General features: G+C 38.3%; 1 protein-coding gene across 3 annotated transcripts in view; it reads right to left on the reverse strand.

The window, feature by feature from the left end:
* The window catches only part of LOC140477272 (zinc finger protein 236-like), a 167,465-nt gene that overhangs the window by 46,972 nt on the left and 104,895 nt on the right, over positions 1-15,598 (reverse strand). For all 3 annotated transcript variants that reach the window (XR_011960694.1, XM_072570867.1, XM_072570868.1), the window contains exons 20-23: positions 14,072-14,342; positions 9,895-9,998; positions 7,425-7,784; positions 1,612-1,760 (exon numbers count right to left, since the gene is read on the reverse strand). Coding sequence is in view for 2 of the 3 variants with exons in the window: in XM_072570867.1 (XP_072426968.1) it covers positions 1,612-1,760; positions 7,425-7,784; positions 9,895-9,998; positions 14,072-14,342 (884 nt within the window). In the remaining variant the exon portion in view is untranslated. The remainder of the gene's footprint in view (positions 1-1,611; positions 1,761-7,424; positions 7,785-9,894; positions 9,999-14,071; positions 14,343-15,598) is intronic.

Consider the following 15,598-nt stretch of genomic DNA (forward strand, 5'->3'; position numbering starts at 1 on the left):
TCCACTACTCGACCGTCGACCAGTCTTGACACCTCCTCAAAGAACTCAATAAGATTTGTGAGGCATGACCTGTCCCTCATAAAGCCATGCTGACTGCTTTTAATCTTCTTTGGAATTTGTTCTTAACAATAGCATCGTCTACTTAACCTAAAGTGCCTTTAATATAGACAAAGTAGAGAAGCATTAATAAGCAAACTTTGACACCAAGCTACATGGGATAGGAAGTAAAATGATCAAAAGCTTGTTTGGAGATTGTCCCTTTAAGGTACTTCTTAAAACCTAAGAGTGTTAGCGAGGTGAGGAAATTTAGTAAAGGAATTTCAGAACTTTGGGCCCAGGCAGCTGAAAGAATAACCACCACAAAATCACACAAGTGGTTACAATACAGAAGGAAACCAATCGCCCGATCTTGCTTGCACTTGCACATTAAATGAGCATCATTACCTCATGGTACTGGCACAAATTAAAATCAAGCAAGTACAAGAACACAAAATTAGATGAGTAGTTATCCTGGAAGGTTATGCTTCTGGAGATTAGAGGGAAATAGAGAGGTGAGCCAATACAGGGACTTGAAAACAACTATAAGTGTTTCAAACGGAGATGTTGCTTGACCAAGGACCATCAAGGATTAGTGAGCATGGGGTGGGGGAGCTGAATTTGCTGTCCTTACAGACGACAAAAATTTGTATAATTTAAAGTTAATAAAGGGTAGAATGTGGGTGTCAAATTTTACTTTTTATTGCTCCTCTACCTTGCGATTTTTACCAACTGCATGTTGAATCTTGATAGTGAAGTATTGAAATTATCTCAAAGTATCTTGGCCAGTAACTTCAATAGTGCTATACTATTTGCAGGTAATTAAGCCTCAGACATGACTTGCAGGCATCAATGATGCACTCAATATGAGCCATTAGTGAGATGATTACAATACTGCCAGAGATAATAAAAACTTTGTCCTCCAAGTTCATATCTGAAACACTGTCCCCTCTGCACATACAAATGAAGGATTTAACTTTTATCTGAGACTCTCATGAGAATACTACACTGACTGGAGCTGGTGTTCAGTAATCAGATTTACATGCAGCCTTAAAAGGGACCACTTCAGGCAACAAGCAACAAAGTCAATATTTTAAAAAAAAACTTAACATTGAGTGGATGGGTTGAGGGTCGGGAGGTGGGGGATTGGTGGTTGCACATTGTGGTTAATGCTTCTCCCAGTTCTACAATCAAACCACACAAGTCACAACCAGCATTGCTTCTCTACCGATACTTTGTAACTCGGATCCATTCTCCTGTGCCCTTATAAAGGACTTAATCATGGGCCACTGTGACACTGAGTGTAGTACCATCTTTAAGTACTCAGTATCATAAATCTATCAGATTGCACGAGGGTTGGAAGACTATTCCCTCCACTGCTGTAAAGTTTCAACGCACCTCTGCTTGTGACATATTCACAAGCATGCAAATGAAAGATTCCAATATTTAAACCAATGCTTCTTAGTAATAAAACCTGACTGTGCCAGTTGGGTAAACTCATGCTAATGGAAGCCCAGTAACGAAAAACAATGTTATTGAAGTTCATTATAGCAACAGTAATGCCACACTTCATACCTGTAGTGTGATGTTGTTTATATTGCTGGGGTCAATTCCAGAGATCTGGACATTCTGCCCAACCAAGTTAGCAGAAGCAAGTTGTAGCTGTATTCCTTCGAGAGTGGCAAAGCCAGCATCTGTAAGTGACAATGTCAAATCACCTCCAGCTGCCGAATAAATTAAACAATTTATTTTGTGAGGAAAATGGCACACACTGTAATGAATATACATTAAAATATGATTAAATATTTTCTGCAATTAACAGACCTCAAACACACCAGAGTTGGTGCTTGGTAAAAAGTTGTGAAACTAGTTTAGAGATTAAAAGGATTAATAACAAGAAAATCAGACATTGCTGGAAAACCTCAAGGTCTGGCAGCAACTGTGGAAAGGAGGCAGAGTTCAAGTTTTGGGTCCAATGACTGTTCTTCAGAACGGAAAAGGATTAATAGGCACTACTGGATCATAGGAAGACAAATTACACTGTTCTTTTTAAATGGGGAGAGACAAAAGTCTGTAGAGGAGCCAAAAGATTTGGATATCAATGCACACACATCACTAAAAGCTTAAGGACAGGTACAAAACTAAAGGTCTTACTGCGATCGCAGAAGGTTTAAGTGAAATAAACATACATTAGGAGATTTTGACTATCAAAATTAGCTTGAAAATAGAACACAGAACTGTGGATGTTGGAAATTTGAAACAGAAACAGAAATTGCTGATGCAACTCAGCAGGTCTGGCAATCTCTCTGGGAAGAAGGTAGAGTTAATGTTTCAAGCCCAATGATTCTCCAACAGAACACTGAAAATAGACCTGAGTTATCAGAATTAAAAAACTTGATTTCAAATATTCTCTGAGTTTACAGCTGCCCAAGCATCGAATCCTGATGCTTCATTAACTCCAATGAAATAAACCACTTAATGCTACTGTCCACACATGCACCTTTTCATGCCAACACCCTCTCCCCCCCGACACACATACACATCAAGAGCTTAACTTTCCTAAGATGTACCATAATCTTTGAAACTGAATTTTACTGTCCTGAAATGCTCAATTGAAACCTATGATTTTGTATTCTGAAATCAATTACACTGAATCAACTAGTGTTACTGAATCATTGCTATTGGTATTCTTTTTGTAATTATGTTAATAACTGTCTTACTCTGAACAAAATAACAACGGCAAGATGAAGTATTTTTTGCTACTGATGTATCAAGCATTCATATTTATTCTTATCTCTGAGGTGGGTTAAACTTGCTTTAGCAAAAAACATATTTATAGTTCCTGTTGGTGCCAGACTAGCTTTTTCAATTACACGGATATAAACACACAGGATTTGATAAGGGTCAAATTTGGTATCATATACTTATCAGCTTAGAAGCAAAGTTCAGCAGATACATTATTTGTACATTGCAAATGATGCATTAAGACGATCTTTCAATAATAAGAAACAAATACTGTAAAAAGGTGGAAGCATTTATGCAAACTCTGCCCATAAAAAGATTTACTCAAAGTATAAAATGATGAATTTGAGCTGATTTAGTTCTGCTAGATATGGCAACAACTCTGTCCAAATTTTATGGAAAATTGAAGTTTAATATATTGCTGATCGGTAAAGATGGACAAGCATTATGACATCACTGTTCCTTTAATAAAGGAGGAAATTAATGATTATGAAGATGGCAGTCTTTTTCTGCGAATCATTTGGCATCAAAATCAATGCATGGATCGACTTTATTAAATAAATAAAATGCTTATTCACCTCCGATGAGATCGTTAATTCATCTTGATTACAGAATACCTAGTTTTTGGTTAGGTTGGGGATTACAAATGTGATGCACAAGGCAGCACAATTGAGCAGGATGGGCTTTATGGATGAGAGGGTATTTTCCTGTGTTTTTTTTAAAATTTCTTTTGTTCATTCACGGGATGTGGTCATTGCTGACTGGGCAGCATTTAGTGCCCATCCCTAATTGCCCTTGAGAAGGTAGTTGTGAGCTTCTCGAGCAGCTGCAGTCCATTTGATATAGATACATACACAATGCCATAAGGAGGGAGCTTCAGGATTTTGACCCAGTGATATTGAAGAACAGAAATATATATGCAAGTCTGAATGATGAGTGACTTGGAACTTATAATTGGTGGTGTTCCCATGTCTCTGTTATCCCTGTCCTTCTAGATGTTAGTGATTGCGGGTTTGGATTATATTATCTAAGAAGAAACTGAGGACTGCAGATACTGGAGATCAGAGTCGAGAGTGTGGGGCTGGAAAAGCACAGCAGGTCAGGCAGCACCCAAGGAGCAGGAGAATCAACGGTTCGGACAGAAGCCCTTCATCAGGAATCGAAGCAGCTTTGCTGAATTCCTGCAGTGCATCTTGGAGATGGCACTCACTGCTGCTACTAAGCATTGATGGTGTAGGGACTGAATGTTTGTGGATGGGATGCATTCAGATAGGCTGCTTTGTCCTCTATAGTTTCAAGCTTTTGTAGTGTTGTCAGAGCTGCAATCATTGAGGGCAAGTGGACAGTATTCCTTCACATTTGACTGGCGTCTTGACAATGGTGAACAGGCTTTGGGGAGTCAGGAGATATGTTACTTGCTGCACTGTGGGCAGTATAGTGACTCAGTGAGTTAGCTCTGCTGACTCACGGTGCCAGGGACCCAGATTTGATTCCAGCCTTGGGTGAATGTCTGTGTGGAGTTTGCACTTCCTACCTGTTGCCATGGGCTTCTGCAGTATGCTCCAGTTTCCTTCCACATTCCAAAAGACATGCAGATTAGGTGGAATGGCCATGCCACATTACCAGTGTCCAGGGATGTGCAGGCTAGGTGGGTTAGTCATAGTAAATGCAGGGTTACAGGGGTAGGATGTGGTCTTGAGTCTAGGTCGGATGCTCCTCAGTGGGTTTGGCAGACCTGATGAGTTGAACGGCATCTTTCAGGATTATCCAGATGATTGGGATAAGGGAGTTCCAATTGTACTTTTTGCGATCAGAGATGCACCGAATGAATCGAACAAATTCAGTCCATTTCAGTTAATTTTTGGGCATGAAGTAAGAGGGCCGTTAAAATTGATTAAGGAGAAATTAATAAATCTGAATTCAGAGACCACCCATTTGGACTATGTGTCCAATTTTAGAGAATGATTAAATAGAGCTGTAGAGTTGGCTAGACAGCTTTTAAAAGTATCACAGTATACAATGAAACAGGAAGCGGATAATAAATCACAAATTCACAATTTTGCAAATGGTGATAAAGTGTTGGTGTTACTTCCAGTGACAGGTGAGCCTTTAAAAGCCAGATTTAGAGGGCCTTATCAAATCGAGAGAAAATTCAGTGAGGTGAGCTACTTGATAAGGACTCCAGACAGGAAGAAATCTCTGAGTGTGTCATGTGAATATGCTCAACAGGTATTTTCATAGGGAAGGAAAGCAAGAGGAGAAGGTGTTAATGATTACAGCACAGAAGGAAGACCCAAGTTCAGAGGATTCTGATTAGGACATTGCTCAAATCAAATTGAACAATGAGGAAGTTGTCAAAAATTGAGATAAATTATTGAGTTACCTTCCACAAGAAAATCGAAATGACCTGAAAGAGCTATTACTATCACATGGCGAGATATGCAGAAATAAACTGGGAAGTACTAACCTAATTGCGCATGATGTCGAGACAGGAGATGCTGTTCCAATTAAGCAACATCCTTATAGGCATAACCTTCTAAAGTTGGCATAAGTTCAAAAGGAGATAGAGCGCATGCTCCAAGATAGCATAACTGAAGTAAGTTAGTGACTGGAGCTCACCCACAGTCATGGTACCAAAGCCAGATGGTAACCAACGGTTACGTATGGACTATCACAAAGTCAACACTGTTACAAAGATTAATGCATATCCAATTCCACAGTTGCAGGACTGTGATGAAAAAGTGGGACAAGCAACTTACATTTCTAAGTTGGACTTGCTCAGAGGCTACTGGCAAGTACCGCTGTCAGAAAGAGCAAAAACGATTTCAGCTTTCGTAACGCCAAATGGACTAGATCAGTTCAAAGTCATGCCATTTGGTATGAAAAACACTCCAGTCATATTTCAGAGACTGACTAATGAGGTCATTGCCTGATTACCCAACTGTATAGTGTATATTGATGACCTGGTAGTCTTTACTCACTCATGGAAGGAACATTTACAGCATTTATCGGACTTGTCCGATCGACTTCAGAAGGCAGGCTTGGTGGTAATTCTAGCTAAAAGTGAATTCGCCAAAGCCCAAGTCACCTTCCTGGGCCATGTTATTGGACATGGTCAAATGGCCCCACGAGATGCAAAAATGTAATCAATAGGGGAATGTCCCACACCGTCGACGAAAAAAGCAGTAATACAGTTCCTGGGATTGAGTGGATGTTACCAAACGTTTGTGCCATACTTTAGCAGTATGGCTGCTCCACTCACTGAATTGTTAAAAAAGGACAAGTAGTTTCAGTGGACAGCGGACTGTCAAAAAACATTTCACAGACTAAAAACTGTGTTAACCATTGCCCCAGTATTAGCCACAACGGATTACACAAAGCCTTTCAAGGTGGCTATTGTTGCCAGTGATGTGGGTGTCGGTGCAGTACTCCTGCAGGAGAATGACACTGGAACAGAAAGACCCATCGGGTATTTTTCCAGGAAGTTGAACATTCATCAACAGAAATATTCAATGGTGTTGAAAGAGACTTTAAGCTTGGTATTGGTATTACAACATTTCAATGATTATATTACCAGCAATGCATCTGAGACAATCGTATACACTGATCATAACCCATTGACATTTGTGGAAAAATTTAAGGACAAAAATGCTAGCCTGTTTAGATGGAATTTGTTGTTGCAGCCATTCAGTTTGACAATTGTGCATGTGGCAGGTTGTGAAAACGTGATCGCTGATGCATTATCAAGGCTCATATGAGATACAGAGACATTCGGTGGTGGGTGTACAGCGGCCTGAATTTGCACGTGGTTGTGCATGTTTATAGTTAGTATAGTATATATGTGTGTTTAGACTACTAATTGGGTTTTGAAAAGGGTTAAAAATGAAGTCATCTTTTGGTATTGATGGTTCATACCTTTTTAAGGGAGAGACGTATCTCAAAGCTAGTCCTTTTTTTTAGTAAATGCTGTTTCTTGGCTCAAGAATACTCTGTCCTTGATCTTTTTTCAGAGGGGTAATAAACCAGTTGGGCTCCGATCAGACTGGTTTGGTACACAGATGAAAAGGATGTTGAGAGGCATTTTGTTTATACGTGAACAGATGAGACTTCAGGCCAAATTGGTCATGTTTGAGAAGTGACCTGTAGAATGAAAGGTTAAGTGGTCAGCTCTCCAGCTGACCTGTTTAGTTCAGTCCAGAACTGGTTGGGAGTTCAACAGTGAGCTGTGTGGATACAAACTCTCTCTCTCTGCTCTTCTAATTTCAACCTGTAAGCATCTGACCCTTTTCCGTACTGTGTTTTAAAGGGAATTTGCTTATTGGGACTGTTGTGTATATTCGGAACATCACACTTAAGTCTAGTTTGGATAGACTGAGTTCTGTCGGGGTTCTTTATTCTGTTCTTTATGTTTCATTGTGTAATTTTGTGAATAACTTTGTTTTGTCCGTTTTAAACCTGGTAGTCAACCTCGCTAACTTAATCCGGGTAATTTTCACTGTACACTTACTGAAACAAATTGCAAAGTTATGGTCTGGGGTGCTGCTTAAGAATGATTTGAGTGGTCTGGCCTAGTCCATAACAGTTTTTCAGTGTGGTAATTAAAAAAAAAGTTAAATATTGAAATAATTAATCATTAAAAACATTACCTGACACCGAAACAGGAAGAATAGCTTGACCAACTAATCCCTGTTGGAGAAGGTTCTGATCAAACTGGCTGGTAAGAACTCCATTGTTCGTGATGTAAACATTTGCAGTAGTCAGCAAGTTTACCGGCTGTAAGCTTTCTGTTGTTTGACGTGTCGCAGGCTTCCGAATTTTCTTTGGCAGTGGCGTGGGCTTAAAGTGAGATTGTATGTGACTCTTTCTATGCCCTGAAGTTCGGAAACGCACATCACAATGTGGGCATTTAAAAGGCTTTGCTCCTGTGTGCAGTCGCATATGAACTTTTAGGCTACCTTTTGTCGAGAATGGAGAGCTGCATACGTGGCATTTGAAGTGCTTCTGACCTGAATTTCAAAAAAGTAAATTTTCCAAGTCATTAAGAGCAGAAACATATGCACACATGAATCAAAAACTGATAGAGACACCCAAATATTTAAAGATCACTGCCAAAGATTTTTTTTGAATAACCTTGTAATGGGAGGCATGCTGAATTTTCTAATTTGTTATTAACTTCCCTGTTAACTTCACAAATGATGCAGCACTGTCATGAATGATTCAGATTTGAGAGGGTTTAAGAAAAATGCAGAATTACTTAGTATAATCGTTTCTCCTCTCTTCCATGCCATCTCATCTAATGAATACTTCTCTACAAAGGATATTGCCAGCTTTAGTGAGGCTGTTCTCAGTGCATTCCCGTGTAGGCCAAAATTAATTAGTGCATTCTGCCAGTCTCTACTGCCTCAGTGATATAAAGGTATGACATTGTCTAGAGCTCAGGTTCCAAGAGAAGCTTTTGAGCTGTGGCAGGTTTGAATCTGCCCATTTCTAGCCTGTTTGAACTTTACTGATTTACTGGTGAATTAACCCTTGCATCAGATACCTTTTTCTGATACATTTCAGGTGCAAGTTCTTGAATTATATAATTATAAATCAAAAAATAATCAAATTCTCACATCTACATAGTATCAATAACAGCATAGGTGCCAACTGAATGCCAAGTTATTTTATTGGTGCACCAAAAGGCGTCAGAACCCTACATAAACAAGATATTTACAACTGAAGGTACATTTAATGAGCTTTGAATCTATAAGGGCTGATCCTCCTGCAGGCTGTATGCCAATACATTTCCTTCAGGCCAGCTAGGACATTGTAGAATTCCAGGTTGATATTCAGAAAGATGAAAAGTGGGAGGGGAGAAAAATAGCTGCTGCACGTTTCTGGATCTTGTAGAAATTTGGAAGTGAGTGTAGAAAAAGCAGAACCTTTCTTAAAAAATAAAAATCACTGTGGGGTTGGGGTACTTAAATTGATCACCCGGTATTGTGGTGCAGGAACCAAACTTGCAATTTACTTTTTGACGCAATCTTACATTTATGTTAATGTGGCCTATCAATATCATACTTCCACTTATCCTGCCAATGCTCCATCCCTTTTAGCAGTCTTTCCCAACAAAGCAAGTCTTATAATTATCAATTAATCTCCAGCTTGAATGGGTTTTGTAGGTGCCTTTTGAAGGATAGAGAAAATGTATATTTTTCTTGGGGAAATTTGCAAATCAGATTTAGTTTAAATGGGAATTAAATTAAGGCATGTTGAGGTATATGCTTGGGACAGCTGTGTCAGTCAAAAACAAATGAGCAAAATCAAAAATAAATTAAAGCAATCAGCAAGATATGGGCATGTGGAGTCCAGAGAGTTCAAAATCATTACATCATAAACTCTCACTCCTTTTTATTTCACCTTTATCTTTTTTTTGTCTTGCTGGATACATCTTTGTTTGTTTCTTTTCTTCTCTGTTCATGTATTCAGATGGCTATGTAGTAATTCATACCTCATTTGGAGGCATCTTTTAATAAATAAAGCAAAGAACTGCAGAAACTGGAAATCTGAAAGAGAAGCAGAAATTGCTGAAGAAACGCAACATGTCTGGCCACATCTATGGAGAGAAAATAAGAGTTAACCTTCTGAGTCCAATGACCCTTCTTCAGACCTTCAAAAGCCTGAAAGGTCAGTGGACTCGAAACGTTAACTCTGCTTTCTCACCACAGATGCTGCCAGACCAGCTGAATTTCTCCAGCAATTTATCTTTGGACACACCCTTTGATTCTTCACTATGTTTATTACTACATTTTTTGGTTGCTGCATCGGTTTTTGTTAATCTCTGCCTTTCATCCTATTTTTATCCTTTGGTCTTCTTGCTCCCTAACTTTCCACTAATTTAAGAAAAATTGCATTTCTATTCCTCTTCAGTCCTCACAATAAAACATCAATCTGAAACATTACTTCAGGTTCTGTCTACAGAATTTGCTTAACCTGCTGATATTTTCCAACTTCCATTTTTTTCTTTTCATTTATGGTAAATTGTCACCTTGTTTCATGGTTTCCATCATTGGGAATAGCTCTCATTCTCCTCTCGATGTTCAAAAACTTAATTTTTAAAATGCCATCACCAACCTGTGTGGGTTTTTAAATGACAGTCCAGTGTAGACTTGACTGTAAAACTCTTCCCACATTCATCACACTTAAATGGCTTCTCTCCAGTATGAATTCGTATATGTCTATGTAGGATGAAAAGGTACATTTTACCACCTCAGTTTAAACAATAAATTGCAAATAGTTCAAGTTTTAGGAAGAAAGCTAACTTTTGAAAAAAAAACCTGCAATCTAATGACATTAAGTTTTCCAATGACATGAAGTTATATGACAAACCTACAAAAAAACTATAAAAATAATAGGAGTATATGGCAGACACACCTGGAGTTATGATGACAAAAGGAGAAGCCTGGGTAAGATATTTTGGACTGTTGCTACATGACTCCAGAAAAAGCAAGAGATTTTTAACCTCAGAAGTCAAATTACAATGCTGTCAGTAGCAATTCTGATCATGCTGCATATCACATGGCTTTAGAAACACAATAAAAGAGCAAGGCACAGAAAACAGAACACATGGGTAAAAGATGCAGTAAAGTTACCAAAGGTAAAAAGGAAGTCAGAAATCATAAAAGGAAAGTTTAAAAAAAGAACATAAATGAATAAGGAGAAATATATTTCAGAAAAGGGAGCAATGTGAAATGGGATAACAAGCTATAAATTTTTAAAAATACTGTGCACAAGTCAGAACAGTCAGTGTGCATTCATATTGATGCCTAGCGAACAATAACGTTTCATGAAAATGTTAACTTTCAGAGAAATTAGATCAGGATGTGAGGGCACTATTTTGAATGCAACTGACAATTAGCATCAAATTGGAACAAGTTTGTGTTGTGCACCACTACAAATACTCAGCTGTAACTGCAGCCAATTCTTTCCCTATGTATGTCTGAGATTTAAATCCATAATCTATAGGCACACATCACAGCTAAAATGGCTTCAAGCCATCTTTATTTAGGCCGATTTGAGGGACGGCGGTAAGATAAATAATTGTAGGACTATGGGAAAGAAAGCCTTTAGGAAGGTTGGGGAAGTAATTAATTAGCTTCTTCAAATGAGCTAGCACATGCATAATAGACTGAATGGGCTCCTTTTGTGCCATTAGACGTTATACTTTAAAGTTGTTGCCCAAATAGGTAATCCTTGATGTCCAAGTTTTAGCCGACATTTGTTTCAGACCCCTTAGAAACAATATAAAGAAAGAGATAAATTAAGCAAGAATTCTATGATTCGCTGAGGCTTTTATTTTTAAAAAATTGGGGGTTTGTAAAGACCTGTGAAATGGGTGATGAGGATAATTGGACCCAAGTCAAATAGGTACTGGATTTCTCCAAATTATTTTCCAGCAGGCAGACAAAAAAGCATAGTGCTATTTAAGGTTGGGAGTTGTGACACACTGGTAGTGTCCCTACCTCTGAATCAGGAAGGCCTGGGTTCAAGTACCATCTATTCTGGAGTTATATCATAACATATCTACACAGAGCGATTAAAAAACAGAATATTCCAATTTCTTTTAGAAAAACACAAATAAGTTAGTCTTATTTACAAAGATCAGAGGAATTACCACAGAACTTAGTTTATTGGTCAATTTGCAGAAGAAAATATTCTTTCTCCTCTGAGTTAGCTCATTATTCAATTTCTTTGTAAACTAGAAATGATTATAATTACAATCATTTTACTGGGTCTAAGAAACAGAGGTAATTGGGTATATTAATCACTAAAGATTAATTTGTTCATTTGAAGACATGATGGAGAATTAATGTCATAATATTAACTTGTCTTCACCAAATATAAATTAAAAAGGCATATGATTTTTAAAATATTAGGGGGCAGCACAGTGGCTAGCAATGCTGCCTCACAGCGCCAGGGACCCGGGTTCGATTCCTCCCTCGGACAACTGTTACATTCTCCCCGTATCTGCGTGGGTTTCCTCCGGGTGCTCCAGTTTCCTCCCACAATCCAAAGATGTGTAGATTAGGTGAATTGGCCATGCTAAATTACTCATAATGTTCAGGGATGTGTAGGTTAGGTGCATTAGTCAGGGTAAATGTAGAGTAATAGGGTAGGGGAATAGGTCTGGGTGGGTTACTCTTAGGAGGGTCGGTGTGGACTTGTTGGGCCAAAGGGCCTGTTTCCACACTGTAGGGATTCTAGGATTTAAGTAAATATTTTATCAACAATTTGTTTCAAATTTCAAGCCAATTAAACAGGCTGGCACCTATACAATTAACATTCTCTCCATTCCACTGGAGCATAGTCTTAGCAATAAAGGCAGTTTAAATATTGATGGATAGAAGGAGAGTTTCCAAAATATTATTTTTGGGTATCAGAGAGATTGCTAGTTTGACATTACAACTTTTTGGCAAATGCTCTCGAATCTGAACAAAACAAAAGGGGAAAAAAGGTTAAAGATGGGAATTAAGAAATATCTTTCTTCTCTTGATAGGTATAGAATCCAGAAAAGACAAGTGAACATTATAACTAGAAAAACAAAAAAAAAAGGAGAAAAGAGAGCAAGAATGTAAATTTCTTGTCCGTTATTTTCCATAATTACTTTGAATTAATCTCTCAAATACTTAATTTTAAAACAAAACTCTTCCTGGCATTGGAGTACTGTTCAGCCTTTGTTTCAGTATCAGTTTGTCAGCTGAAAATTTCTCTTAATTCTTTAAAAGGGGATGCAGAGATGAGCATTCACCTCAATATACCATCGATCGAACTTTTTTTAAAGTTGTGTTAAACATTATTTGGGAATGTATGCAAACTTCAAAATCACAAAAGTAATTCCTAGTGGTAGTTAGAGAACATTATTTAAAAGGTATTGTAAGTTTATCTTTAAGTCATTTTTCCCCTTTTTTTTGGATGGGTTTTGTGTTTACCTCAATCAAACCTAATAACACTTCGGAATGGAGTGCTTTGCACTTTGGCACTTAGTTGAAGCAAAAATCACTCCTCAGAACAGTCAGCTGCACGATAACAGTCCATTTAGGGGGTCAGTTAGTTCAATTAACTGTATGGCTGGCCTGCAATGCAGAGTGAGTCCAATGCTGGCTCACGATACCATGAAGGCGCTGCTTTCTCAACCTCATCCTTCACCTGAGGCATAGTGACCTTCAAATTAAAATCACCACAAGTGCTCTCTTTGTAATGAGAGTGTCTACGGTTCTCTGGGACTATGGTGACTTTTGTTTCACTTTCAAGAGTCTATCTATTCAAAAACAGTTCATCGCCATCCCTTAAAGGCAACCAGGGAAGGGATGGAAAAAAAACCACTTGCGACATTGTCAGCTACATCCACCTCTCATGAACAAACTAAACTAGGATTTATTCCAAATGTTGTCTCATAACAATCAATTTCATATCATGGGTTTTAAGTACCAAGAACTAGAGTAGGATTTTGCAAACTCATGTTATGTTGAGCTACACCACCATATAAATAAGTAACTAGAATTCAATTCAATCTGTATGGTCAAGATTCAAATCAGCGCTAATTTTATTATTCCCCCACTGCTGTGCTCTATTGCTTTGAGCAGGTGAACAGGTAGTTGACTCCCTTAACAGAGTATAAGGATAAAAGCTGGCAATAATGCAGGTCAACATCTTTAAATTATCCCTCCCTCACTTGCTGCCCACCTCTTCTCTGGAACAGTCAGGCTTAAGTTAAGATGTTGCAGGACATGAACATAAAGAAGAGACATCTAGGTTTATGCATAATCCGAAGTCCCCAGAGAAGCTTGCATATAACAAATTAGCTTGAACTAGTGCGATGTAAGCAAATGTAGCTGCCATTTTCAAAATGACTAAATCTTGTCGCAGAGCAAAGAAACAAATCTGTTTTTAACAGCATCAGTTCTAAAACAAACATTAACTGGGATCTTAGAAGAGTTCCTCACTCTCCTTGAATTGATCATTGGATCTTCACCTTCCACCTGAACCATTGGAACTATCAGATATGAAATGAGTGAGTCGGCCTAGAATATATGTTCCAATCCTGTAGTGGGGATTAAACTATGAGAGAGACAGGAAAGTCTACAATTCTTCAAATTAAAAGTCAAGATTTATAATGGAGTCAACTGGATGCTTAGGTGCATTATTGCACAGCAAAGTGCAACAGCAAAAGGAGAAGAGGGAAGGAGACAAATATATACTGAAAGATGATGTAATAAAATAGAAACTTAAACAAAATAAAGTCAATTCTCACCTAACTAAGTCACTAGGCTTTTTGAAACTCTTTGTGCAAAATGTGCATTGATTTGCATGTTTAGGCTCTTCTTCCACCTCTGTACTCTTATCCTTGATTTCACTGACTCGATCTTTCTCTGCTGCTGATTGGACTAATACTTTTTCCGAAACAGTGGCATCTAATCGTGTTTCAGTTTTGGCTAATTCCGCTGTCTCCTCATCTGTAAATGTGATGATTCCAATCCGTGACCTTCGCACAACAGGCCTTTCTAGATTTTCATCATCTTCATCTAGATGAATGAGACAAGGAGAAAAAAAGTTCTTATATCACAGATTAAAGAGATTTCAACCTCATTACCAACGATAAAAACCAGTTAAAGTATAGACAGCAGACAGACTCAACGAATGGTGGGTCTAACAAATTGGCTGCTTTCCAGTTCAAGCATAAAAGGCCAGATATATATTTTTACAGTAATAAAGCTAATCAACATAATCTTTATTACTGTGATAATCATAGCATCAAATGTTCTTTAAAGCAATCTTAAACTAAAAATGGCACCTAACGCAAGGTGCTGTTATCCATTTTTACATTTCTTTTCTATTCTTTATCAACCATTGTTCAAAAAATCCAAAACTCCATTAATTATCATGTTGCTGCAACTCTCATTTAGTTCCTACAATCCAATTTGGAAGCAGGAAAAATGCTTGCATGGCTACAATAAAGCAAAGTAACAATTCTGAGCCAATATTAAACCACGTGGATGAATAAACAGTGTAATTAGGTTAGTTGTAACAGTAATTAAAGTGGGAAGAGTAAGTTGGTGCTTTGTGAACTTTAATGAGTTTACAAGTGAGTAATCACAAACATAGATATTTCGTAGTAGGCAATTTTTGTGGCACCCAATCCACTACCTTAAATCAGCAAGTTTTGAGAGGATTTGTAGCTCAGATTGAGGTTCTGGATGTAGGTTTGCTCACTGAGCTGGAAGGTTCGTTTTCGGACGTTTTGTCACCATATTAGTCAACAACTTCAGTGAGCCGCCGGATGAAGCACTGGTGGTGTAGCCACTTTCTATTTATATGTTTCCTTGGGTTGGTGATGCCATTTGTTGTGGGGACGTCTTTTCCTACGGTGATGTCATTTCTCATCCTTTTTCTCAGAGGGTGGTAAATGGGATCCAAGTCAATGTGTTTGTTGATAGAGTTGGAACGCCATGCTGCCCGGAATTCTTGTGCATGTCTCGGTTTGGCTTGTCCTAGGATGGATGTGTTGTCCCAGTCGAAGTGGTGTCTTTCTCATCCGTATGCAAGGATAATAATGAGAGTAGGTCATGTATTTTTGTGGCGAGTTGATGTTCATGTATCCTGGTGGCTAGTTTTCTGCTTGTTTGTCCAATGCAGTCTTTGTTACAGTTCTTGCAAGGTGTTTTGTAAAATACATTAGTTTTGCTTGTTGTCTGTATAAGGTCTTTCAAGTTCATTAGCTGCTGTTTTGGTGTGTTGGTGGGTTTGTAGGCTACCATGATGCCAAGGGGTCTAAGTAGTC

This window comes from Chiloscyllium punctatum, chromosome 5, assembly GCF_047496795.1.
Source record: "Chiloscyllium punctatum isolate Juve2018m chromosome 5, sChiPun1.3, whole genome shotgun sequence".
Classification (NCBI taxonomy): Eukaryota; Metazoa; Chordata; class Chondrichthyes; order Orectolobiformes; family Hemiscylliidae; genus Chiloscyllium; species Chiloscyllium punctatum.